Consider the following 26,206-nt stretch of genomic DNA (forward strand, 5'->3'; position numbering starts at 1 on the left):
TTGACTCTAGCGACATTACGTGACCACAGTTAATCACATACCTGTGCAAACATTTAATGTCACTGTTGTTTCAGGTAAGTTGTCACTTTAGTGAACACTTCGATCTGTGCCGGCTGGTTTGCTGTAACGGCGTTGTATCATCCATTGGGCATTCCTTAATTACGCGGCGCTGCGCAGAACATCGTGATCGCCATCCCGTTCGAGGCGCTGTCGATGGCCATCAACAGCTCTCTTCTGGCTGCCGGTGAACCCTACCGTCCCATACACGAGGTGGAGAAGGGACCTCGCATTGCGTTCATCTCTTACCGCAACGACAAGTTCTTCCGGCCTAATCGCCACAGCCCGGTGTCATTGGTCAGCGCAGGTAAAGGCACTAGATGGTCACTACTTACGAGATATTGTTTTTCGCACCCACCAGATGGCGTGCGGGAAGTACGTTCTTTATTATATGTGTAACCGCATGAAATCTCTAAGCCCAGATGGAAAATATAGCTGCGTAAATAGAAATTAGATTAAAGAAACACTTCAGGAAAAGTTATGAACAGCTCATAAATCTTCACGATCTTTAAATGATTTATGTATTGGCTGCCGCAGCAGGACAAGAAAGTTAGCCCTGTCTGGCGGTAAAGAGAAATGACAGCTTTGGAGGCAGTTTGGTTTAATAAGCAGCTGCACTGACAAACTACATATAATCCTATTGCGATCAACCTCAACGAAACAAACGCAATACGCGGAATTATCATATACCTTTCAATCGCTCTGCTCGTTGAACACTCATCAAAATAGTTTCAAAGTGTATTGTTATCGCCCACGTTTCGGTTCCATCTGCTAGTACTGCCACAATAAACAAATTATTTGGCCGTCATTGATGCCTCCAGAGATAAAATTAAATATTCTTTTCACTTTTTTTTCTTGCTGTGGCTGCAATGAAGAGTTCACAAGTGGACGTCCTGTGTGTGTTTGACTGTGCTTTCCGTTACTCCGACGGTGACCTTGAAGCCCAGTGTTCACCCTGAGCTTCACCCTATCCGCTGGGCGAAGAAAATAAAACTTTGCCCACTGCCCTAATTCTAACTCGCATTCTAACCTATAGAACTGGCCGGGCCAACCACTTTGCTAGGGGCGCCATTTTGGTGGATGCCGATTTCTGCGGTGTCTTGAGCGTCGCATGGAATACGAAAGTCTCATGGCTCCTGCCCCCTCATTTGCAGAGGCCGAGACGCGCAATAATTTAGTGAACGAGAATATACATTTGTCTGCGCCGCGGTGAAAAAAAAATTGTTGAGTGCGTGTTAATGTTCGCTGCGAGTCTCTCCATATACGTAGAGCTGTAAAAAATCATCACACATCATGAAGAAGAAGACGCGCCCGTACACTGGTTGTCTTCACGCTGTGTAACCGTTTAACAGCACTGTAAATCTGTCAGGCTACTCACACCAACTAGCCCAGTTGAGTACCTTGATTGATGGACGTACGAGGGATACACGTTTTCATAATACCGAGAAAGCCACGGTTATCGCGAGAAAAGACGCTAGAAACAGAAGGCTGTTGGTAGGTGCCACAGCTTGCCGTGAATTGGTCGATGTTGACATCGCAGTTATAGGTACGGTAAATGGGGTTTACTTGGACAGGTTGGAAGCAGTACGTATTCGGCAACTTCACTTAATGTATATGCAAAAAAAATACTGCTGGTTTAAAATTCTCAGAACATAATAATAATAATAAATAAAAACGAACACTTTTGGTCACACAGACACCTACAAGAGCGATAGAAAAAACTAATCAAAATGAAACATAACAATGACTTGTAGGGTTTATTAGCGCAAGGGCCAGATATGGCCAAAGAGCGCCAATGAAACATAACAAGGAACGCAAGTCTCTGGAAAGAATCCTATAGTATTTCGCGCACATGTCCGTACTTATAAAAAAGCATTTTACTGAACTGAAAGTTGTTCTTTCGAGGCCGGTAACTGGCCATAGTCCAACTATTTTTCCAAAGAACAATGTATGATTTCGCAGAGCCCTAAGTTTAAATCACGTCTGTTTCTTTTGCCGGGCGTATAATGAACAGCCAAGCAGTACCTGGGTCATGTCCTCGTCCACTAATCCACGCGAACATGGCTTGCACGATGAATTTTATAAGGAAAGTGTCTTGTGTATGCAACGCCAAATCAAAAGTGGTGAAACAACGTTTCCCCCAATTCGTGATATCTTCTCATCTACACTGAATTTCAGCTCACGGTCTTGTTCTCGCTGACAGGTTTCTCATCTTACCTAGTAAATGTTTATTCTGTAAAGATGGAGTACAATGCACTCTAAACGAAAGACTAAAATTTTTAAAATTTCAAGGCCTCCTGCTAAGGCGAAAAGTGTGTCTATACAAAAAAAAACGGAAAGAAAATGAGATCTGCGACAAAACAGTAACGTACGGCACTCCGTTTCCGGCACAAAATTCAAAATAAAATTATAATTTGGCTTTCATTTTCATTTCTGATAACGTCTTATAGCCAAATTACCGATAATGAAATTCTACAATAATACATAACCAGTCTGAACTTATGTGGTGTTTTTCTTTAGGATTCCCTTAAGCCGCACAGATTGAGTGTCTGCTGTTGTCGCCGTATGAATGACTTCAAAAAAGACAGAATCACTTATGTTTGCTGGTTTTCTTTATTCTCTGCATTGGCGCTTGTCAATGGCGGCGCGCAGTTTATAATGCCAACGTTTCCGACCTTGTACACTCGCAGGCCAAGTAGTGCTTTCCGCGAAGATCGGCGACAGCAAGATCGAAAATCTCACCGATCCTTTGGTCTACTCGTACCCGACATACAACGCTGAGCGGTACATCTGTGCTTTCTGGGATGAGCGCCGTGAGTATCGATTCCCATTTCAGTGAGCAATGTTTGCTTCGGGACATGGTAGAAGAGTTGGTCTATTATGAATTTCGAGATGTTCCAGGGTAATACACCAATAGGTTAATCTAGTGCTGCAGGCGTTGAGTGAGCGCGCGAATTGTGGGTGTGACGTAAGTTCGTCAGTGATGGGGCATGGCTCTGCATAGAACAAAATAAACAGTCATCCGGGGCAAATTCTGAATTTAAACGACAAAAAAGCTTGTTTGAGTGAGCGAGGTGTCAGTAGTTCCGGATGACACGAGAATAACCTTGTTGCTGTTGTATAAATTTTATCAATTACGTTGCGGCACATATTGCAATTTACGAATTGTAGCCAATGAGTTCACTGGGCCTATTCACTTCAAATAAATTTTTAGGATGAGACGAGTTTCGAGATATTCATTCCCAAAGTGTGCGACAAAATATATACGCGTTGCAGTTACTTTTGTGCTTCAATTTATATAACGGCAATTTGTTCAAAATATAACTAAAACAATGGTGTATTTTTGCCGCAAGTTTCACGGTACCTATCTCGAAACCAGAAACGCTAAAGATCGGCCTTCGTCTTAGGCTTTCGGCGGCACTGACGAAGGCCGGGTCCACGGCCAGAAAGTAAGTTTATTAAAGATAATCGTCACTTTCGCGTGAATGCCTCTTTTCCCCATATTTTCTGTATCTAGCGACACCTTAGCGACACCTGTATATATAAAGTAGGAATCAGCTAGCGCAAGATCGACAGGGATAATTGTAGATCGCAGGGAGAGGCCTTCGTCCTGCAGTTGACATAAAAATAGGTGCATGATCACGAGGATGATCATATATAAACGAGAGAAGAACGGAGACCGAGGGGCTCCATTTTTGTTTATCATAATATAGTTGCATACATACATACATACATACATACATACATACATACATACATACATACATACATACATACATACATACATACATACATACATACATACATACATACATACATACATACATACATACATACATACATACATACATACATACATACATACATACATACATACATACATACATACATACATACATACATACATATACAATCGCTGTGTGAGGGGTGATATACTGTAGATGTGGGCAGTTACTTAGCGGTGCGGTCAAGCAAGCAAACTATCATTCTCCAGTATAGAATTCCGCTCATTCGATCGCCCAAGTATTTCTCAATATGCACTCTAATTTCAGGTAAGGAGTGGTCTACCACCGGCATGACGACAAACCACTCGGCAAACGTGACCGTGTGCACCTCGACGCATATGACTGCGTTTTCGCTGCTCTTGGTACGTACCTTAGAAGAGAACGTTTTGCATCGAGTCTTCGGTGGCAGCTTACAGATTCCTACTAATATAAGTGCGGCTGTTGTCGTGCTATGCATGGCGTTTGGATGACCAGAACTTTACCTACCTATATAAGTTTCATGAAATAACTATCCGCATCAATGTGGGCATATATTCCTATAATTAGATGTTCTTTTGATTATTACAACAGTATACAAAAAAGGGTGAGGGGGAGCATAAAGAGGAAAATTGTAGAGAGGAAAGTTTTTGAACACATGCGTGAACAAAGAATATGTGAAGAGGTCTGCTCGATCACAGGAACCCCTGGATCATAAGAAAAGCAATTAAAACCGCAGTAGCTCCTTCAGGGCCGTGTGCGTCTATGGGCAGGTTAATCTGGTGATGGGTCGATGACCTGGAGAGGTTAACATTGTCTGAATGTAAAAGAAATTCGTTCGTTGAATAAACAGATGTTTCCGTTATCGCCGAGTGTGAAGTGCATATGTGAATTTTCTAAACCTGGATAAGCTGAGTGAAACATTCATTTATTCACAAGTTCAAGGAGCGATTGTATTTCGAATTGTTGTAAATCGTTAAGGCGATCGACGTGGTCTTTCAGTATAATGTCTTCTCTAGCAAATCGTGCAACGTGTGACGCATGGCTCTTTTCGGCAAGGCAAGTTCGGCATGGCAAGTTGGCGATAGCAGCAGCTGCAGGTCAGGGAAGCACTGATCGTAAATAGTCAAACTTGTCTACTTCTGTGAACATGGGATTCTCGAGAACGACGGCGTGAAACTGTTCCCAAAAGGAAAGTCAGTTGCGAGGAGTTGCGTAAAACTTTAAAAGCTCCAAACGTGGAAGCCTGATTCCGTGACTAAGAGTTGGTTCCTCCGCCGTAGTGTTTGGGTAAGACGGTGACATGTACTGTGTATGGCTGTTGGTTCTGCATTCGGTGCCTAAGTTTCGATGAGTAAGTAACTACCTCGTCGATATACTCAGTGGTTCGAAGGAATTACTGTTCGCGATCGGTGCCCGTAAGGTATGGCTGTATCTCTAGATCAGTCAATTTCAGCTCGCGGTCATGCTTTCCAGTCCGTTCGCGAGTACCTGAATATCTTGCAGGCTCGTTCTGTCATTAGTTACGGCCGCCTCGATTTTGTTAACTAGCTTCAAGGGTGCGCTGGGCTTTGCGCTTGCCTTTAACCTAGTCTAAGATGACAGCTGGTTTAGACAAGACAGCCTTGACGATCGGTTGGTCAGGATGGCAGCCAGGCAGTTATCAGCCGTCTGTTGTCATTGATGTCGTCGGTCGATGGTTTCCGGGTTACGGCCCCACTTGTAAATGACAAACGCTTCCAGTGGGAAAATTGTAGGCTTTAACGCGGTAAGTCATCCTAATCTGCAGGTAAAACCGAAGCCGAATGGGGGTTCGCGCGTTCTTCGCGCAAACTCGGGAACGGAGCTGCTACTGCTTCGTAAGTTCCAACAATGATATGGTGTGGGAAACAAAGAATTCCACAGATTGCGGACAATTCTATATCACCAAGCTCGTGTGCCGATGAATGGTGAGGCCTGTGCTGACCAGTTAGCAAATTATTTAAATCTTGACGTTCTGGCCCACACATGGGAGCCTTATTCGCCGTTGTCAACAAACCTCCCGTGTGGGAGCTTGTTAAGTGCAGATTGTGAACAAGGCTCCTGTGGAGGGGCCGAAATCTCAAGTTCTTAAATAATTTTTTTTCACCTTGGTCGGGCGTCTGTTTTGTTTTTCGCTATGATTCTTCCCGACCAGACGAGATTTCGTCAAACCCTCAAAATCAGCTCTAGCCCGCGTGCGCGCACCATTTTTAACTCGCACTATCATGGACACGAAATGTACTGAAGCAAAAAGCGCTTGCTTTAGTCCCGTGGTTTGTGTGCTCTTCATCAATAAATCAATGTTTATTCAGGTCGCAAAGTATGTGAAACAGTGAGAAATAAGCTGCCGTTCAGGTGGCTTGAAGAGTTTAAACATCCGTAGCATGAGCGGCTGGTAAAAATAATAAGATACAAATACAAAGGCAGGGAACATGGTTTCAGGAAAACAGCAGCTCAAGTAACACATGCAAACGTGCATATAGCTTTCGATGCTGAAACAAAACCCACTGTTGGCAGTCTCGCTGACCTTATTTCTCCTTTTTACGCACAACAATACTCTGGGAAACTGAGTAATAACAACACTTGGTTGATCTATATTGGTTTGCTTACTGCAGCGATAGGTAAGTGTCACCAGGTCCAAGTCTCTTGCGCTCACAGCTCGCGTCATTGATGCATTTGTGAACTCTGATACTCATCGTGCAGGGCATGGTGCCTCTTACACAGCTTTCCCGGGATATTTATGCCCCATTTTTCGCGCGTGCCACACATGGTACTGAGCGAGGAAAAATGTAAATGTAGATCGGCGCTCTAGGAAGTGCAAGGAGCGCGTTGACATGCGAACGGTCATCTCGCGAAGTTATCTGAAGGATGCTCGTGGCTAGGAGGGGGCCCGTCAATTAAACAAAGTTTTGTCATCAGAGAAGTTCAAACGTACACTTTTCACAACAAAAGAAGCCTTAAGGTCATAATGAGTGCTACAGACGTCTGATTCAATAGCGCTCATTATGTTTTACTGTGTTTTACGATGGCATCAGCCGGCGCTTTGTTTTGCAATGCATGCTGCACCGATAGTAGTAGTTTAGTATAGTTTGCGTTGTTGTGTTAGCGCCGGCTGACGCGGACCCGGCCTGTCTCTTGGGTGCAACCAGAGTTTCACGCACTTTGCAGGAGACAGGGAGAGGTTGTTTGCGATAGGGGCTCCTTTTGAATAATAGAGTCGTTAGGCGCTTCTCCGGCGCTAAGCAGGTTTTATCTGTAGCTGTGCCCGCATGCCGTAGATGCACAAAAGTTCATTAGAGAGTTTGAGCATAAGTTTATCGGTTGATCAATCTAGGAGCAATGTGTTGCATAAAGATAGGGAACCAAAGTTTATTGGCGTCGGGGGTGGGGGGGGGGGGTGTAGACAATATTTTAGGGTAATATATTGGCACAAGAAGCACACTACAATCGAGGAAACTGCCAAGTATTAGTCGAGTGTACCTTCAGTAGTGGTATACCACGCTGCAATCAATCATTGTGCACTTAGGACGAAAGGATGAAAACGAGAACAATTAACAACAATTCAGTTGCGCAGTTTCCCTTCTGTACTCAAAGAGCATATCGATATTGCCCCGGCGACAGTGTCATGGGACGCTCCCTCGTGAGTGCAATGCTCCAGCCGTTTTTTTTTTTAAATCATACTTTGGCTAATAACAGGGTTAGTTAACAATAATACAGGTTTGAACAAGGGCAGTCTGGTTTATCACTGTCGGTCCCTAAACTTTTGTGTAGCCATTTTTTCCATAGGATGTAATCCTTGCAATTAGTTTCAGTTTTTCCGAAAACGCATTTTAAATAATACCGCAACGCGGAATACGACGACAGCAGCAGTAGCGCTGGTAGTTACCTGTCGTGACACGTTGCTCAACAACAAGCTAGAAACGTTTTTTGTTAAAGCGAAGCTTTGTATGTCTCCCTGTTTCGTCAGTGAGCGCTGAAAACGCACTGCAGGAAACCAATTTACACAATGGAACTATATGCGCATCTGCACTCACAATAGAACAACGACGCACTACATGCGTATCGTAGAACACTACAGTTTACATTCGCATTTGTACCGATAAGAACAATGGGAACTCTAACGCCACGCTGCCCAGACAGAAGTGTATATATCTGCATTGCATCACGCGCGTCACGCAATGCCATTCCCGGCCGTCATCATGGGTAGGCCGCGGGTGCAGCGCACGTACGTCAGAAGAGGCTGCCCTACGCGAACGTAAGCGCGAGCGCGATTGGGCCTGTAAGGCCGATCCCGTCTATCGGCAAAGGCAGAGCCTCTGACCGTCTACCACAGCGATCACAAGGCAATACCGTGCTAGTGTAGAGTCGTCAGTGAAAGTACATGTGAGTGTGTGCGTGTAATCAACGGCTACGTGATCTAAAATAAAGGATATGTAGCTTAATGAAATGTGTCTTCCTTCAACTTCATCGTTCAAAAAATACAATCCTAAACAAGCAATCAAATCACATATGCATCGCATCGGGTCGCTCAGCATTTCCAGGGTTCGTTGCGTGGTCGTTGGATTTGGACTTTGATTCAGTTGGCATGGGTAAAAGCTTCGCGTTCAACCACCTTTCTTTAAGAAGGGGGCTTTAATTTTTCTTTTTATTAACCGCGAAGCTGTTTAAGCCAGCCGTAATTTGTGGTGCGTAGCAAGAAACAATGAAGAAAGAAAAGGAACTTTCTTGCCGATGCGGTATTCGAAGCCGCGTACCCCCGGTCCCCAACGCGAGCGTCGTAACCGCTAGGCTATACAGCCTTTTTGTTTTTCTTTCTTTATTGCCTCTATTGAATTCGCACAGAAATACGGTGTGCTATCATACCAGCCAATCAAGGGCTGAAAAGGGGAATAATCAAAACTCGGGCATGTACATCAGCCCTTCTAACCTAGGAAGCCAGTCTGGTTCGGGTTTATGAAGTTTATACACTTGAACCATTCTGCTTACAGATTCGCGAAAGTAACTCCTTATTGGCCTCGCGTCAAGATCTGCATGACGATTGGCCAATCTTGACAACCAAATACTATGTAGGCCCAGGAGCATTATCATGTCGAATGGAATGCCTTCGTCGTTATTGACCGGTAAAATCCTAATGCCGTAGCTATCTATTGGCAAGTCTTTTTTTAAAGTTCTTTGAAGAATGTCTCAAAAGAAGTAACCTGCGCAACAATCTAGAAAAACGTGTTCAATTGTCTCAGGTTTCCTACATATAAAACAGTGAGTGCCCCAAGGTACAAACATTCCTTTTTCTTCCATATAAGTCTTTACTTCTAGCGTATTAGTATGCAGTTTGAAGAAGAAGCTTTTGACACCTCCCCTAACGGACATGTTTTTTACCCTTTTATGGATGTCTTGACCTGGACCATCATTGTATTGGGTTCTATACAGGGAAGTGGGAAGAAATACATCACATAAGTCTTCGTACAGTTTTTTTCCCGAGACACGCCACAGAGGTATTCGAGGGAGAAATGATTTTGTAAAATACGACACGAAAGGTACACTTCTCTCATATACCCAGAAATGCGACCTGGCATACATTATGACCACACAATTAGGTTGGCAGATGTCTACCTAACCTCACTTGGCACAAAGTTCGTAAAAAGGGGTCAGTAGCATTGCGAAAAAACATAAAACGATTCACCAGTTGTCTAAGATACAGATGTGACAGGCCAAGTCCTTCTAGGCGGACACGTCTAAAAATACTTGTTCATTTAGTTGTTTCCCACGTGGATCCCCAGACAAAAACAGCAAAAACGCGATGTAATTTCTGAATGTTAACGCGTGAGCAAAGTAATACTTGCAGCACGTACGTACCACAGCTTGCTAATTAGGAGCAAGTTGCAAATTCTAGCGCTTGCAAATATAGATAGGTTGAAGCCTTTAAAACGCTCGGAGTTTTCCCGTATTGTGGCAACTTCTCCATGGCAATAGCGTTCACTGTCTCTATAATGCTGAAAAGGTACACCTAAGTATTTAACTGGCCTAGTCACCCAAGACATGTTTGCGAATATACTTGGGGTTGATAGCCAATGGTCGTGCCAGAACCCCAAGCTCTTTCCCCAGTTTATAGCGCTGCCACTGACTCTACAAAAATGTTTTGCAATGTTAACAACGGCAATATTGAAGCGTTTAAAAGTGAATTTTTGCATTCGATGCCAAGCATCGATGATGACGCTAAAGAGCTATTGGAAATGTCTATCTCGATTGAAAAGGTGAAAATGGCAATTGATGAGCTCAACCCTAACAAATCACCTGGTCCCGATGGGCTGAGAGAAGCGTTTTATAAATCAATGAAACATAGCGTTGCTATTGTCTTGACTTCATTATTTAATAACGCTTATGACCTAGGTCTCCTGCCGCCGTCATTCCTAACTTCCCATACTGTCTTGATTCCCAAACAAAGGACGCCAGGCTCCTGAGACAGGTTTCTTCAAACAGACCAATAGTGCTTACAAATGTCGATTACAAAATTTATATGAAGGTATTGGCTAAAAGATTGCAAATGGTCATAAACAAATTGGTTGGAGATCAAACGTGTGGAATTAAAGGTCGCACAATATTAACGAATATTCACAAGGCCAGGTGCGTCCTCGAAATTTGTGATACTACAGGCGAAGGAATCGCAATGATGCCACTTGATTTAGAAAAAGCTTTTGATAGAGTGCCTCACGATGTACCCCTGTGTATTTTGCAGCATGTAAACGTTGGTTCTATTATAATAGACGGTGTTTTCCATGGCGTACAGAGGTTCCACAACACGAATTACTGTTAATAAAGTAGTGGGAGAGCGCATAAAAGTGCACCGTTCTGTACGCCAGGGATGTCCCCTCTCCTGTCTACTGTTTTGCTTGTACATTGAGCCATTTTGTCTAAGCGTTATCTATAGCACCAACGTTCGAGGTTTCCGTCTTCACGTAACTGAAGTAGGGGCTTCTTGCATACGCTGACGATATTGCAGTATTCTGTTCGAACCAAGTAGGCTATAGAGCCACGCCTGCAGAGCATGCATTTGTGCGAATCATATGATCACGTTCGAGCGTCGTCGTCTTCGTCCAGAGCTGGCGCGTTCGTACGCTTGTGCTCTGCGAGGTGAAGAGATTTTGCGCGCTTTGAGAGAGAGAGACGCATTCACGGACCTGGTCTCCAGGAACGCGGTGCCGGCATTGGAACGCGGTGTCGGTGTTGCAAGCTGCGTTATGCAACATGCAGTGACGGCCGTAAATCCGAGACGCGCGAAGAGAAATTATTATTATCATGAGTAATAAGATGAAACGTTCGCGCGCACTTCCGGAAAATGCTGGGCTATGATCGTCCAGCTTCGCTGTTTCAAGCGTTGCGCGGCCGAGTGCAAGGTTAAGCGGTTTTTTTTATGTTTGTGCTATTGCTGCGGTGGTGTTCCCATCTAGGAAAAGTAAGAGGATACTGCATGTTGAATGTTAAATTGCTACCGACGCTCTACACCGAGAGTATAGTAAATCCTTGATATAGGCAGTACGTGACCTTTTGTCAAACTCTGCGACAGACGGCGTCACAAACGCGGCTGCCCCCGTCTACGTCTCCAGCAGCCCTGTATTTCATAGCAGTGGATGCGAATGCGGACAGAATAAAATTATCCAATAGCACAAAGCTGCTGCAGAATTTGCAATTGATGCGATCGCTGATCATGGTGTGAAAAATCCTAAAAGAGTACCACAGCATTTGGCAGTCCTCGTACGCCTAATTACGGCAGCACCAATACTGCACAATATACTATGTCATAGCTAACGATCATACCTACACGACGACACTCCACCCGTGTCGTCGTGTGTGTGTTTCATTTACCTTTCGTGAGCGTGCTTTCTATGGTCATTATGTCATTAACAAATAAAATTACCAGGTCTAACATGTCTGATACATAAGTGTCGCGATATCTCAAGTTTGACTTGAAAAAGAATGGTCCACTAGACTTTCACGTGTATTGGGAGATTTTGTGAGACATGTGCTGTTTTGAACTCGTGTAATACTGCGCAATCCCATGCTTCACTAGGACCCTCTTCCGGAAAAGGCCACGGCACGCCACCACTACCGGATTCTTTCACTCATATCCTACGTAGGGTGCATCATGTCTGTCGTCGGTCTGTTCTTCACGATATTGACCTACGCTCTTTTCAGGTGAGCTCCTAACGCTGGACACTTGACCGCATGCTCTTTTGCATGTTCTGCTGCTACTGACGATGTTGTTCGTTTCGCTGTTAAGCTGGCTGCAACATTCCAATGAAATCCAGTCAATGTTCTATGCATGTCACCTCTGCACTTATCCTCAGACTAGCCCTAGTTCAGAGACGTCTATTGAAAAGCACCCGTGTCATGAATTCAGCCTTTATATGCCATTCAGCTAGTAATCATTCGCTATGGAAAACCAAGCAAAATTATGTGGAACACCAATGTATTTTACCGTATTAAGGGAAAAAAATACCTGAGAATTTACACTTCCTTGAAGGTTAGCCACTCACTGACTTCACTTTCTCAATCGCGACATATTCCTGAAGTAGGCAATAAAACATATAATGAGCTAAATATTGTTAAGTGAAGAATCAGTATTGTGTCCAGCCGCGTAACGTCTGTCGGCATCATTAACGCGTTGCCGTAAATGTCACTGCTTTATCTCTACAGCCCCGTTTTTGATAATTACTCAGTCCCCCAGGGCCGCATTCACAAAGCCTTTAATTCGCGTAAATTCTACTTTGGGACAGGCCGGCCGAGTTCGCTAAACGAACTGGCTGATACCTTATTTACGAACACCCGTGGCATCAGATACATTCGTGAATACAGAACTTGGCTTAATGTCGAACCTTCCTTTCCCGGCAGATGCTTGAACAAGGACCGGTCGGGCAAGATCCTGCTCAACCTGTGTTCGGCGATGCTCTTCCTGAATGTCTCTTTCCTGCTGGGCTCATTACACGAGCGCTTCCCCAGGCTCGAACTGTGTCTCGGCGCGGCCGTGGCCACTCACTACTTCCTGCTCGCCTGCCTCGCGTGGATGGGTGTTGAGGCATCCAACATGTACCAGATGTTGGTGCACGTGTTCGCTTCTTCCGAGACGTGCTTCATGCTCAAGCGCATCCTCATCGCCTGGGGTAAGCCATCACGCAGCTCACGTTACGTATCCCCACGTGAAGACTACAGGCAGTAAAGCCACAGAAAGGCTTCAGGGGGGTGAGTTGTGGTTAACTATGAATTAAATTCCGCGTAATGCGGGAGGTACGAGATCGGACACACCTACATTTACTTTTCCCAATTATTCCTACATGTAAATTAAATATACGTTTAATTTCCTATTTGCCTTCATTGGCTTCATTTTCTGTCGTTTCATATTGTCGGGACCAACAAAAGGCGGGTCCCTCGTTCCCCATTTCTTGTTTATATCCTACGTGATCTACGCTTGCGGGATTATGAGATTGCAGCCCATGCGATCAGCGTCAGTTGTCTCTGCCATAGCCTATATCTTGTTTCACTTTCCAATGCACAATATTGATGATTTACAAAAAGGGTAAAGTGGCCTAGCTTGTTTGCACTTCATGTGGAAATTTCCCCTCGCAGAGTAAACAATAACGGGAACGATACAACACATCACTAGCGCTGTGTCGTGTGCCTTTCATTCCATGCCTGCCTACTTTCTCTTTCCGCCATGAAATTTCAACATGAAGCAAAAGCAAAGTTTGTATTGTATATTTTGTTCTAGGCACGGATGCTCACCACACGCATAAAACTCGGCAGCGGATATGTTAGCCCTAGTGTTTTTTGGTATAGCTTATGCCATGTGTCCCACGAAAGTTGCGCCAAAATTTAAAAAAATATGCAAGTGTCACGCAGCTGGACAGAACCAAGGTAATGTTGCCTGCCATCGCTTAAAGCAACTCATACTTTTTTGTATTTCTTTCAATTACATAATTCATTACTATTATTGCACAAAGTTCTAAAATATTCTATCCAGTGCAAAAGTTTGGATTAGAATCTCCTCAGAAATTCTCGGACCAGCTATCTGTTTCTCAACGTGTGCTACATAAACTTTTTTTTCCAAGTCACCACTAGTTGATGACATAAATGATTCATAGCCGGATAGCCTGATTGAGTTCGATAAATTCGGCTCACAGAAGATGATGATGGGAAACCTGTTGGCGTACACGAACCGTCGGAAATCGGCGATGCGCGATCGTAGTCCCCGGGCATTCCACTGGAAGATTGCTGCTTTTCGGACCTCCTCTCGAAAAGACAGCTGCTGGTGAGCCATGATTTACTCAAGGGCTGCCAGCACCGGACTTAGTGTGTCCAGTACTTGCAGTGCACTTTTGGCTGACGTTGTGTGCATGTTGCTCAGCAACACGCGAATGGCATTCATTAAGGATCGCAGTAGCGATACCACTTGCTGATCTGTATGTCGCACCTCATCCGATGGAGCAGCTTGCTGTACTGGATGTGGCACTTGCTGCTGCGTATCAATAGGTCGTGTACTTGGAAGCGGTGGCCATTCATCTGTAGAGAGACGTCTCGTAGTTTTCTGCCGTCCTGTGTCAGCGTTTGCTGCGCTGGGAACTGCAGGTGACTTTGTTACTTGAAGAGGTAACGCATTTTTCGAAGCTGGCGCAGTCCTACGTGAGGACCGTCGGCGGCGGCGGCGTCTACGTCGCACTGCTTCAGCGGCCTCCTTGTGGGTGGAACTGTCCCGTACCATTTGTTTGAGCACAGAACATTCCTTCCTAATCTTCGGGCAGCCTTTGGATGAAGCACTGTGAGCGCCTTGACAGTTAGGGCACTTCAAAACAGTCGCATTACAGTTTTGTTCTGAGTGTGGCTCGGCGCATCGGGGACATGTGGCTGAATTCGTGCAAACGCCCTTCACATGGCCGATCCTCTGGCAGTTATAACATTGCAGCGGTTTTGGAATGAATGGTCTAACCGGGTGGCGGAAGTGGCCAACCTTCACGTAGGATGGAGGGTTATGGTGTTTATTCGCCGTGACCTCACTTACATTCTTCAACCTGTGCCACCTCATGACGATAACCAATACGTATGCTTAACAGTAAAGAAGAAAAGACTTACCGTCACTGTTGTTGGTGCGTACCTATCACCATCAAGTAGATTTGACTCCAAAAGATTACGAGATATCCTGTCAGCAACGCCTGATCCATGGATTATCATCGGGGACTTCAACGCACATCATACAATCTGGGGAAGTACGAAAATCAACGCGAAAGGCAGAGCCTTGGTATCATTCGCCTCCGACAGCGAGCTCTGGGTTTTAAATGACGGCAGTCCTACTTTTTTACGCGGCTGCACATACAGCAGCTGTCTTGACTTGGCCTTCGTATCACGAAGTCTCGTCAGGCGTACAGGATGGTTTACGGACATTGAAACGCACGGGAGTGACCATATTCCCACATATGTCAAGATCAGAGGACTGTCGTCGTCGAAATCAAGTGATACCATCCGAAGAGTGGACTGGCCCAAATTCCAGGCTGTTATTGAAGACCAATGTCAAGGTAATTTATTACATAATTTGGAAGAAATAATCAAAACCACAGTGCAAGACAGTACACGTACTCTAATGCGCTCTTCGAAATTCACTGAATTTGACGTAGAATTAGAGCGACTTCGAGCTATACGGCGACGTGCCGAACGTAGATACCGACGCACGAAGTCAATGGACGATCTACGGACCGCTAGACGCCTACAAAAGAAGATCCAGCGCCGGTTAGATAAGCTAGAGTCACAACGCTGGACTGCTTTCTGTGAATCGTTGGACCCTCGCAAGCCCCTATCGCACTTATGGAGGACGGTGCGAGGGCTCAGGACGCCACCCGTACAACAGTCTCCATTCAAGGCTCTGGCCCTCTTCCAACAACGACCAGATATTGAGGTCGCAGAAGACTTCTGTGCCAGATTATCCGGGCAGCACACAGCTTCCAACAACTTATCACGTTTCATCAGCTTCCCGGCTCCACGTGACCCCCGCATGGATCTTCCATTTTCAATCCATGAACTCAAGGCGGTGCTAGCTTTGTGCAGACACACGTCGTCACCCGGACCTGACGGAATTTCTTACAGAGCTCTGTGTCATCTCGGTGAGCGGGCGAGGAGTATTCTTCTTGAAATCTATAATGAATCCTGGCGAGCTGGCACACTTCCCACAAGCTGGAAGACTAGTCGCATAGTTCCGCTACTGAAGGCTGGAAAGTCTCCGTTGGAACTTTCTTCGTATCGCCCGATTGCATTGGCGAGCTGCGTGGGAAAAGTGATGGAGCGGATGATCCTCGGACGCTTGGAGTGGTCCTTGGAATACCACAACGTCTACCCAGATGCCATGGCAGGATTCCGACGCGGCCGCTCGTCGATTGATAATGTCGTCGACCTGGTTACCTATGTTCAGCACCAAAAAGGGTGTAAACGTCTGTGCGCTTCTTTGTTCCTCGACGTCAGAGGTGCGTACGACAACGTTACACATGAATCCATCCTCGCCGCTCTCGAAGAGATAGGCCTCGGTGGTCGGATGTTCCGATGGATTCATAGCTATCTCTCTATGCGATCTTTCTTTGTGAGCACCGAGGACGGCCGCACTTCTTTGCATTACACCTACTGTGGCGTCCCCCAAGGTGGCGTACTGAGCCCTACGTTGTTTAACCTTACGCTGATTGGTCTCCTTCATCACCTTCCAAACACAGTTAAATTATCAATGTACGCGGACGACATATGCGTTTGGGCGTCCGGAGTGACACGCCTACAGCTGCGTGCCAGGCTCCAAAAAGCTGCCACTCAGACTGCACACTATCTCCGAAATCAAGGCCTGGAGATTTCATCTGACAAATGTGCACTTGTGGCATTTACGCGTAAGCCTATGACGCATTACAGTGTGTTAATCAATGGTCAGATGATACCATTTGTACGGTCATATAAATTCCTGGGTGTCATTATTGACAGAGACGTTTCATGGAGCCCCCATGTATTGTACATGAAAAAACGGTTGACAGGCGTCTGTCACCTTTTGAAATTCTTCGCTGGAAAGACCTGGGGAATGTCGACAAGCGCTATGCTTCGATTATATAGAGTACTTTTTCTTGGCTTCTTGCGGTACAGCTTGCCAGCATTGACTAACGCAAGTACAACAAGCCTACGTACCATACAAAGTGTGCAGGCCCAGGTGCTGCGGATTTGTCTAGGTCTTCCTCGAAGTGCGTCAACGGCGGCAACTATTGCAATCGCCAGAGACCACCTCATAAAGACCCACATCGCAGTTGAAGCAATACGAATACACGTAAGGCACCTTGCACGGACTCCTTGCCACCATCTAGCCTCTCTACCTGCGGAGAGACCACACGCCTCGTTCTGCCGAATGATATCCGCACATCGTGAGGCAATACCATCTTGCTTCACACCTGCCGCGAGACCTTCCACTCCTCCTTGGTGCCTCATTCAGCCAACGATCATCCTGACAGTACCTGGCGTCCGGAAAAAAGCAGATATGTCATCGCCGGCTCTTAAACAGCTTACCTTACTCCTATTATATGAAAAGTACCGGAATTACACCCACATATACACCGACGGTTCCGTCTTGCAGAACAGCTCTACCGCCGCTGTCGTTATCCCAGAAAAAGCCACCACTATCAAGATGAAAACATCTCACTTGACAACGTCAACGGCAGCAGAACTGGCAGCGCTTCGAGTCGCACTACATTTTATTAATGATGAACCAGCACACAAATGGTCCGTTTTCTGCGACTCGAAGACGGCACTGCAGAGTTTACTGTCAGCCTTACGGCGCGGTCCACAGGAACAGCTGGTTTTCGAAATCACAGAGGCCATACATCACCTGACTGAAAAAGGACACGAAATAATCTTTCAGTGGCTGCCAAGTCACTGTGGAATTATTGGCAATGAACGTGCCGATCAAGCTGCTCGTTTAGCTCATGAACAAGACAACCGCCTATCGATCCCGCTGTCTAGGACAGATGCTGCAAGGATGCTCCGCCTGCTTGCACGCCAATGCACTTCATCAGACTGGAATAAACCACATTTTATGCACGCCCGATTATACACCTTGGATCCAACCTTAAGCCTTAGACTTCCAACAAGACTTCCCCGAAGAGATGCGACCCTTCTGTGCAGGCTATGGTTGGGCGTCGCGTTCACCAATGCCTACGCGTTCCGCATAGGGATGGCCGACAGTGCAGCATGTGACAATTGTGGAGACGCGGAAACGATTCGTCATGTTCTTTGTGAGTGTCCACAATACAGTGTGCAGAGACAATCGCTCTCCGTCGTGCTGAACCAGTTGGATGACCAGCCGTTATCGGAAGAAACAATTCTGCAACATCGACGCGACTCAACATCGCATCAGAAGGCCGTGCAAGCGCTCCTGCGGTTCCTGAAGTCCACTGGCCTGTGTGAACGTCTGTGACTGGAACGCCTCCTTTGTTACCAATGCCTGTGTTTTTTTTTCTGTTTTTTTTCGCTCTCTCTCTCTCTCTTTGCACTCTCTCCAACCCCTTTATCCCCCACCCCAGTGTAGGGTAGCAAACCGGAAACTGACTTCTGGTTAACCTCCCTGCCTTTCCTCTCTCGCTTGCTCTCTCTCTCTTTTCCAAGTCAGAAAGAAAGCCCGCGAAACACGACAAAGTGCCCCGTTACAAGCGCGGTACTTATTCTTGTTTTGCGGCAAACCACGTTACCTTGGTTCTGTCCAGTAACGCGGTATTTGCATATATCTTTTTTAAATTTTGGCACAAGTTAGTGAGTGACATGGCACATGATTGGCTAATATATACTCGTATTTCGGCTTTGCCGTTATATTGAAAAGCAATGAGGCTTGCTACGCTTGCCGTATAAGCTATCCTACTCAATTTCTTTTACGATGTCATTGTGGTTAAGCGTTCATACATACAAACAATCTATTTAGAGAGTTGGGTAAATATGCCAAAATATTCATGATAGCAAACTATGCCATAAAGTCTTCCCAAAAGCATTATATATCGAATACGTTTGCATGAAATATTTTCCTTACCTCATGCGGAAGCCATCAAGAGACTTGAGCGCAAATAGCTCAAAATAAAGACCAAGTCATGAACCAATGACCCCAAATGTGTACGCTTCTGCAGGCGATCACAGAAGTCCCGTCTTCATTGATCGTGTAGTAAATAACAGCTCAATGTGCAAACATAGTCGCATATTTAGGTCCACATAGACATATATATTTTTATATACCGTTGTTTATAAATGTCATCTTTCATTCCAGGAATACCGGCTGTTATTGTTGGAACGTGTCTGGCCATAGACTTGGAGCCTTATAGGGATCAAGATGACTAGTAAGTTGGCACTTGCCTAGGTGAATGTGCGAATGGTAAAAACGTGTACATGAAATTTTTGGAAAGCGCTAATAATTAGCCGCTGGGAAAGCCAAATTTTGAGAGGCTACAGATGCACCATTACAACATTCAGGCAAGTTGTACACGCAAGAATATTCTGATCCTCAGTTATGTATACATGGTTTATTTGAAAAATAAAGTATTCTTCAGCGGTGCACTCCAAAAGCATGCAGTGAAATGTCGGCAGCTCCACTCTTCAGAAGTAGCCATCTGTTTTAAATTCACTTCTATTAAAGAAAGTTTTCGTACTTTCTGAGAGAGCAATATCACTCTGCCTGTGGCCCACCAGAGTAAACTAACTCCACCGGGGGTTCCGGAAACTCTTTAAAAGGTATTCAAACTTGCAACAAACAGCTACTTCCATATGAATGGGCTGGTAGGCTATGGTTTTTACTGGAGTCTACTAGAGCTATTATACAAGCCACCCCTCAGTCTTACTAATGCCACGCAACGCATCCACACTTTTTGTTTGTTTGTTCTGCACTGACTTTCAAGCGCGAACATGCCAAGACTTTGAGTCATTCGAGCGATCCTAAGTGTGCTTACAACCGATGACAGCATTCAGGAGAGCACGAATGTCTCATGCCAGTACATCAAGTGACAACACTTATCCATCCACATTGCATTCAGAAAATGTTGCTGGTAACGCATGATGTTGGAAGAAGTGCATGCGCGATTTATCCCTTTAGTGAACTCGATACAAGTAGAAATCAGCTAGCGCAAGACGGGGGTAATTGGAGATCGCAGGGAGAGGCCGTTGTCCTGCAGTGGACATAAATATAGGCTGATGACGATAATGATGATGATGATTATGATCATAATGACATAAGGCTGTACTCGCAAAAACACGAAGGTGTGGACCTGTCGAAAAGAAATGGCAGTCATTTAAATAAGGATTAGCTTCTCAACGTCAAATCATTTATCCACCATGTTATGAATTGTGTAGTCCTCTTGTACTATCATCTTTATGTTTAAAATGGAGCATTTACAACCTTAAATTCCCAGCACTTATTACGCTTATGTTGTTTAACCTCTTGCATAAAACAAAACATCCGATAGACTGACAGGTCTATCGGGTAACGATGTCTGAACAGCCTGAGTCTTCGTGCTGTATACATGAAACTTTTTTTCAAAGCACTCAGCATCTCTCTATTCAATAAACTTGAAGTATGACATGAAAACCCTTCGTCGCTCACAGATCTGGCTCCTAACACCCCGATCAGCCAGTTTTTGGCACTGAAGTTTTTGCAATGCTGAAGCTCAATTGGTTTTGCTACAAGTCAGGTGCTATCTTTAAAAATGAACTATACTGCCATTTTCATCCCTTATCGAAAAGTGTTACATATTTGTTTTCTCAACAAATTTATCCCAAATGCCCGAATATTTATTTCGCCATATTTCACTGCCTTATTGCGAAATCGTTGCTTACAATGCAGACGCGGCAAGAATATCTTTGTTTTTGGTGCACTAACAAAAAGATCCGATTACCTCGTGCTAATCACCATGTAGCATACAATTGCATGCTTTTTACGACGACTTATCTATTATGGCATGTGTGACATTACCTAGAGACCTAAGTAGTTCAATGAAAAGATTCCAATCTATTTCTTCGTTTCTTTTTTTATTGTTGTAGCTGCGTGATATCATCCATCAACCCGTTCATCTACTACATCGCATTCCTGGGCATCTCCTGCTTCATCCTCTTCGTCAACTTGCTCGTCTTCATCATGGTGACTCGCGTGCTGTTCAAGCCGCGCATGGCCGAAGCCAACGCGAAGGCCGCCAATCACAACTCGAGCTCCGGCTCCAGCCCCGCCGGTGCTGCCAACCCGTCCATCACCGTGGCGCAAGTTCGCGGCGCCTTCACCGTCATGACCCTGCTGGGCGTCACGTGGATATTCGGCGTGTTCGCCGTGGGCGAGGCCAAGACGGTGTTCCAGTACGTCTTCTGCGTGTGCAACTCGATGCAGGGTTTCCTCATCTTCGTGGTGAGAGTGCTGCAGTACCCGGAGGCACGAGCGTCCTGGGCGCAGCTCGTCACCACGGGAACGTTCAAGAAGCACCGCGGTGGAGCGGTGCCCGCGGGATCCTGGTGCACCAACTCGAATCCCAAGCAAAACAGCCATTCGTCCATGGTGCGGGTTACGTCCAGCAGCACGGACAGCACCAGTACCGTGGTATTCAACAGTAACATCTGGAGCAAGGGTGGTGGAGCAGCAGGCGCCAGGGACCACCCCGCGATACTGCCCCGTTTCTCGGGTGTCCGAAGGTTGCTCAAGAACTCGAACGTACAGAAGGACGACAAGGGTGCAGGAACACTGCCTAAGAAGATCAAGTCCTCGCACAAGGTGAATTCTTAAACTTTTATGATAGCTTAATGCTTGCGATTGCGTGCAATACAGCCATCAGCAGATGTGTCACTCACATAATCAATATCACTGCCCAAGAAATTACCTTAAGTTTTCCTGTTATCAATTATGCGGTGACCCTACCCAGATTGTACTCGCAGATGCAAAATTTATAGTGCTATACTAATAGGTCTAACTTCCTGCCCCAGCTTTCCCGCTCAACCTTGCACACCCATAGGTTCATATACACTGTTCTCTAACGTGCCTGTTTTGTGCTTTAGGTCTCACATACCATTCCTTGTTCAACTCTCTATTATTGGTATAACTATTGATTATGGGTTTTGGTTATGGATTTCAAGAAGCAGTCTAACATGAAGCGTTTGCTCTCATAATGAGATGCAATATTGTGGCATACGCACCGCGCCACTACTCAGTTTCTTAAAAATAGCATTTTCTTTCGTGTAACAATGAAGTGCCCTCAATTTTTCCGTCCAAGAAGTTTTTGCATTGGCGGCCATACAAGATCAGCAGGGTCATTTTATACCTAAACATGACATATAACTTAAAGTAACGGTAACGGATTTAAGTGAGGAAAGTTTCGAGATTAATTAGTGAACCGCCAGCTTGCCTCAATACCTATTTTACCTATCGGCATCTTATGCGAACAAGTGTCAAAACACATACGGTCCGTCGAGCCTGATATTGATTTCGCATCCCGTACTATATAGCAACTGTTAACTCGAATGTAAGCTGGCTTTAACATTTGTAATTTAGTGACATTTGCTCATGCAAGAAAGTCTTTAAAGCACCACTTGCATTGGTTGAGACAACTGGAAGCGTTTAAATTTATCTTTGCATCAGCTTCGGGACCAGAGCACGTTGCTCTCAGAAGTTTTAGATATTTTTTTTTACTTTCTTCCCTCTACAAATAACCTTCGTTTGCCACACTCTCGTTTCTGCACTCCAGGTGGTCAATGACGAGTCTGATTCCAAGGAGAATCACAAGGAATTTTACTCCTCTGAACATCAAGTCACATCTGTGGTCCCAGACCTCTACTCAGGCCAAGAGCAGGAAATCATAAAGACCAACAGCGTGAAGGCGTCCGATCCTCTAAACCATTTCAACGATCAGTCGCGCAACATGACCACAACCATGGGCTTGGGGAGCGAGCAAAAAGCCCACATCTTGTTCGCCTACGCCGGTGGCGAGACCACTCCCATTCGAATCAACGGCATCGTGCAATCACCAATGGACAAGCCCAAGCTGGAGTCGTTCAGCACGTTCCAGAGGCCATCGCCTGTGCCAACGAGCACGCCGAACGTTCCCGAACTGCCCCCTTTCTGGAACCTCCCTCCGGAGGCGGTGACAGTTGCGGCAGAATCTTCCCAAACTGTTGGTTCGGACCGTGGGTCTATTCGGAGTTCCTTGAAGATGACCACTGAAGAGACATCGTTCTCAATAGCGAATGGAGGCAGCGTTACGATAGCGTCCTGAGGACCTAAATAGCTGCAAGTGACTACTGTGTTCACCTTTTCCAATTGAGTTCCTCGGTGATAAACTGTCAGTGATGTTTTAGCATTCCGAAAACAAGCCGATTTCTTGCCAGTCATTCATTGTTGGCTTGTGCCATGAGCCCTTTGGTCAACACGAACATCAACTTTCGGTGATGCGCTCCGTCTCATCCGAGAATCAAGAAGACGCCTAACCGTTGACATCGTTGCAGTTCGTGAGCGCAATTACTGTCGGTACGCGGCGACAACTTGGAGCCCCGTGCCAGCACATTGTCGGCAACGCGTTGCTGGGCGCGAATGCGTCCATTTCACGTCACACGATAGGGCCCTGTTATCGAGTCCGAAGTTCGTGTCATGACGCAACCGGCTTTCAGCGATAAGAAGGTGCAATACTTGTAAGCAGAATTACACGTCAAGTCATCTTGTGGTGTGACTAAAACGGGGCGACATCGTGTGCCGTTGCGCCGCAAGTGTGTCGAAAATGTGCCCGGTGTAGTTACCGCTGAATCCCTAATAAAATGGTGGAGCAGAAACCTGATCAAGAGGGGAGGATGGCGTGCCTACTGTGCACAGTACAAGGACTTGGAACAGCGTTCTCTACTAGAATCGTTGGCCTTCAAATGTGGTGTTGTTTCTCTGAAGATTAGTGATCATAACGCGATGAAAGTGAGAGACCAGAAACTCGAGGGTGTCAACTTGTTGTTTGTTCTTGTTGTTACGTCTTGCCCTTGAACATTCAGCCATAACCTTGGCCAAAAGAAGGAAAAAGCGCCGTTGCCTTGCGCTCTTTACATTTTGGTGCCGTGGTGTGTTGCTGACTTACGAGTCCCTGTTAATCGTTTTTGAAGAAAAAAAAAAGGTTTCCAAATGTCCTACTTGTGCGACAAATCAATGTGTATGAAATGAACTGGCAGTGAAAATGTACGGTTGGTCTATTTTGCCGTCGTCATCTCCGCTCATTCATATTCATTTGCTGGTTTCACTATGCGACACGAATGAAGGCTCAAGAGTGCCGTCTCGCCTGCTTTAAAATGCAATTTGCGCGTCGTATGAAGAGCTCAGCACCAAAACGAGTCCATAAATTTATTCCATGCTCTATTCCTCTCACATTCTGTGTTCGTCAGGACTTAACAACGCTCGTTTCTCGAGTGCTATTCTTCACCGACTGGTAGTGCTAACATAGAGTGCTGCCGTGCAGACAACAAAGGAAGTAAAAATGACGGCCAAGCAATCTGTAACTGCGCCCTTGTGCGTGTCTGGACAAAACGTATGATCGTCGAAACACCTAAGCAACGCAAAAAGTGATGTATTTCGCATGATACAAAAAATCATATATGTCATCTCCGAAGGGTGATTTAAATGTAATACTATTGCTATTAAGATATATTTATTTGAAAATGTTCATCCCCACTTTCATATTGTCATCAAGGGTCCTGGCAGAGGCTCGAATTTGTCGAAGACAACATTGAAGCACAATTATCGGGAAGATGAAGCGGCCTATAGTATGCTAATTAGGCTCCTTTACGTATATCTGAGCTTACTTTGCCTTATAACAAAGCTTCTTCGCTGCTTTATAAAATCTTGAAACGCTCCTTAATCTGTCCTCCGCCTTCCCTGCTTGAGCATTTTGCAGACATTTACCGAAGATGTCATTGAAACGTGCCTGACCATTATCTTTAGATAAGAGTAGTGGCTAGCCCGTTTCCTCGCTTCAAGTTCGATTCCCATGACAAGGAATTGCCGACCCACTTATCAGACGGAGCGTCACGTGACCTAGCACTTCCGATGCGCGTACCGCAGAAGATTATTGCAGACAACAGCTGTTCGCTGTGCGATTCCGTGGTGTTCAGACTGGTCGCGCTCGATGAGAATAGATTGGCTATACAATCAGTCGCGTACGTTAATATTTCATGAGTATTGTGTTGCAAGCGTTGAGGGAGAGCACATGCATCGTAATACACTGATGCTGATCAGTTCTAAATTGCTGTGTATTCCACCCCGAAGTTTGTCGCCAAAGAGCAAGCCTCAAGGCGGCGCGTCAGGCGAGTCGGCATTCTTGTGGGTCTTCCTCACTCTTTGGGACCTCTTGAGTATGGCTTCGAGGTAAGAGTGCTGCTTTTACATTCATGTTTACATGCTATGTCCATCTTTGTACAAATTCCTAAGCTGCATCTAATCTATCAAAACACATACGCACGTATATTTATAAAGTTCCTTAATATCAACGCAGACATCATCGTGCAGGCGAATGTATTTTTGCGTCTTCAACCGTGCTCTTTTCTACGTGTGCGTGCGAGTGTGTGTGCTAATAAAATTCAAAAGTGTTCTCGTCGGGCCATTTTTATGCATTTACGTACGAATGAGTTCATAAAAAGGCTGAAACACAGAATAACGTTTTGAGATACTGCCTACATTGTTCGTAGGCTATGTCAACTGATGTTTTTATTAATTAAAAGCAGATCGAACTGCAACGTATCACGTCAATTGGTGCTACGCCGTACGCATCATCGGTTTATATTCTGTCAACCAAGCACTGTACCCTGAATCAGTCAGTAACGTGCAATGCCTTATTAGTCGCAGCTTGTTTGGAATAGTCAAATCAGTTCTGTAGCATAATAATTTTTTTTCTTAGCGTCGACGAGTTCAAGATGATGCGCTGAAGCAAGTTACATGTCTGGAAGCTATCGAGACTCAAAGATAGATTTAACGAACACTATGTATATTGCTTTCTACAAGCACTTTAAATTTTACGTGCAAGCTGTTCAGGCAGTCGGATACACGACGCCCCTGTCCGCTTATCTTGCGACTTGATATTCCCGATCAAGTATTTTCAGAGAAGTGAAATTTCTTGGATTTCCCGGTGCCAATTTTGATGCGACAGTGATAAATATTTCATTTAGTTTCCTTTTTTGCCATGAGACACCATGAACTAAAAATCTTGATAGCAATGAAATATACGATATAATAAGGGTTTAAGGTGAAACGCGCTTACGTAGGTTGTAATAACATTTATTGAGACAGTACGGGGTAAACTAAGCACCAGGAGAATGACATGCTAAAATATTTAGCTACA

General features: G+C 45.2%; 1 protein-coding gene across 1 annotated transcript in view; it reads left to right on the forward strand.

Moving 5' to 3' along the window:
• The window catches only part of LOC119431162 (adhesion G-protein coupled receptor G6-like), a 67,357-nt gene that overhangs the window by 10,903 nt on the left and 30,248 nt on the right, over positions 1 to 26,206 (forward strand). The window contains exons 5-12 of the mRNA XM_037698630.2: positions 178 to 364; positions 2,748 to 2,870; positions 4,110 to 4,204; positions 11,905 to 12,029; positions 12,726 to 12,994; positions 19,144 to 19,213; positions 20,907 to 21,621; positions 22,589 to 25,236. Of these exons, the coding sequence (XP_037554558.2) occupies positions 178 to 364; positions 2,748 to 2,870; positions 4,110 to 4,204; positions 11,905 to 12,029; positions 12,726 to 12,994; positions 19,144 to 19,213; positions 20,907 to 21,621; positions 22,589 to 23,116 (2,112 nt within the window). The 3' untranslated portion in view covers positions 23,117 to 25,236. The remainder of the gene's footprint in view (positions 1 to 177; positions 365 to 2,747; positions 2,871 to 4,109; positions 4,205 to 11,904; positions 12,030 to 12,725; positions 12,995 to 19,143; positions 19,214 to 20,906; positions 21,622 to 22,588; positions 25,237 to 26,206) is intronic.

This window comes from Dermacentor silvarum, chromosome 10 (assembly GCF_013339745.2).
Source record: "Dermacentor silvarum isolate Dsil-2018 chromosome 10, BIME_Dsil_1.4, whole genome shotgun sequence".
Lineage (NCBI taxonomy): Eukaryota > Metazoa > Arthropoda > Arachnida > Ixodida > Ixodidae > Dermacentor > Dermacentor silvarum.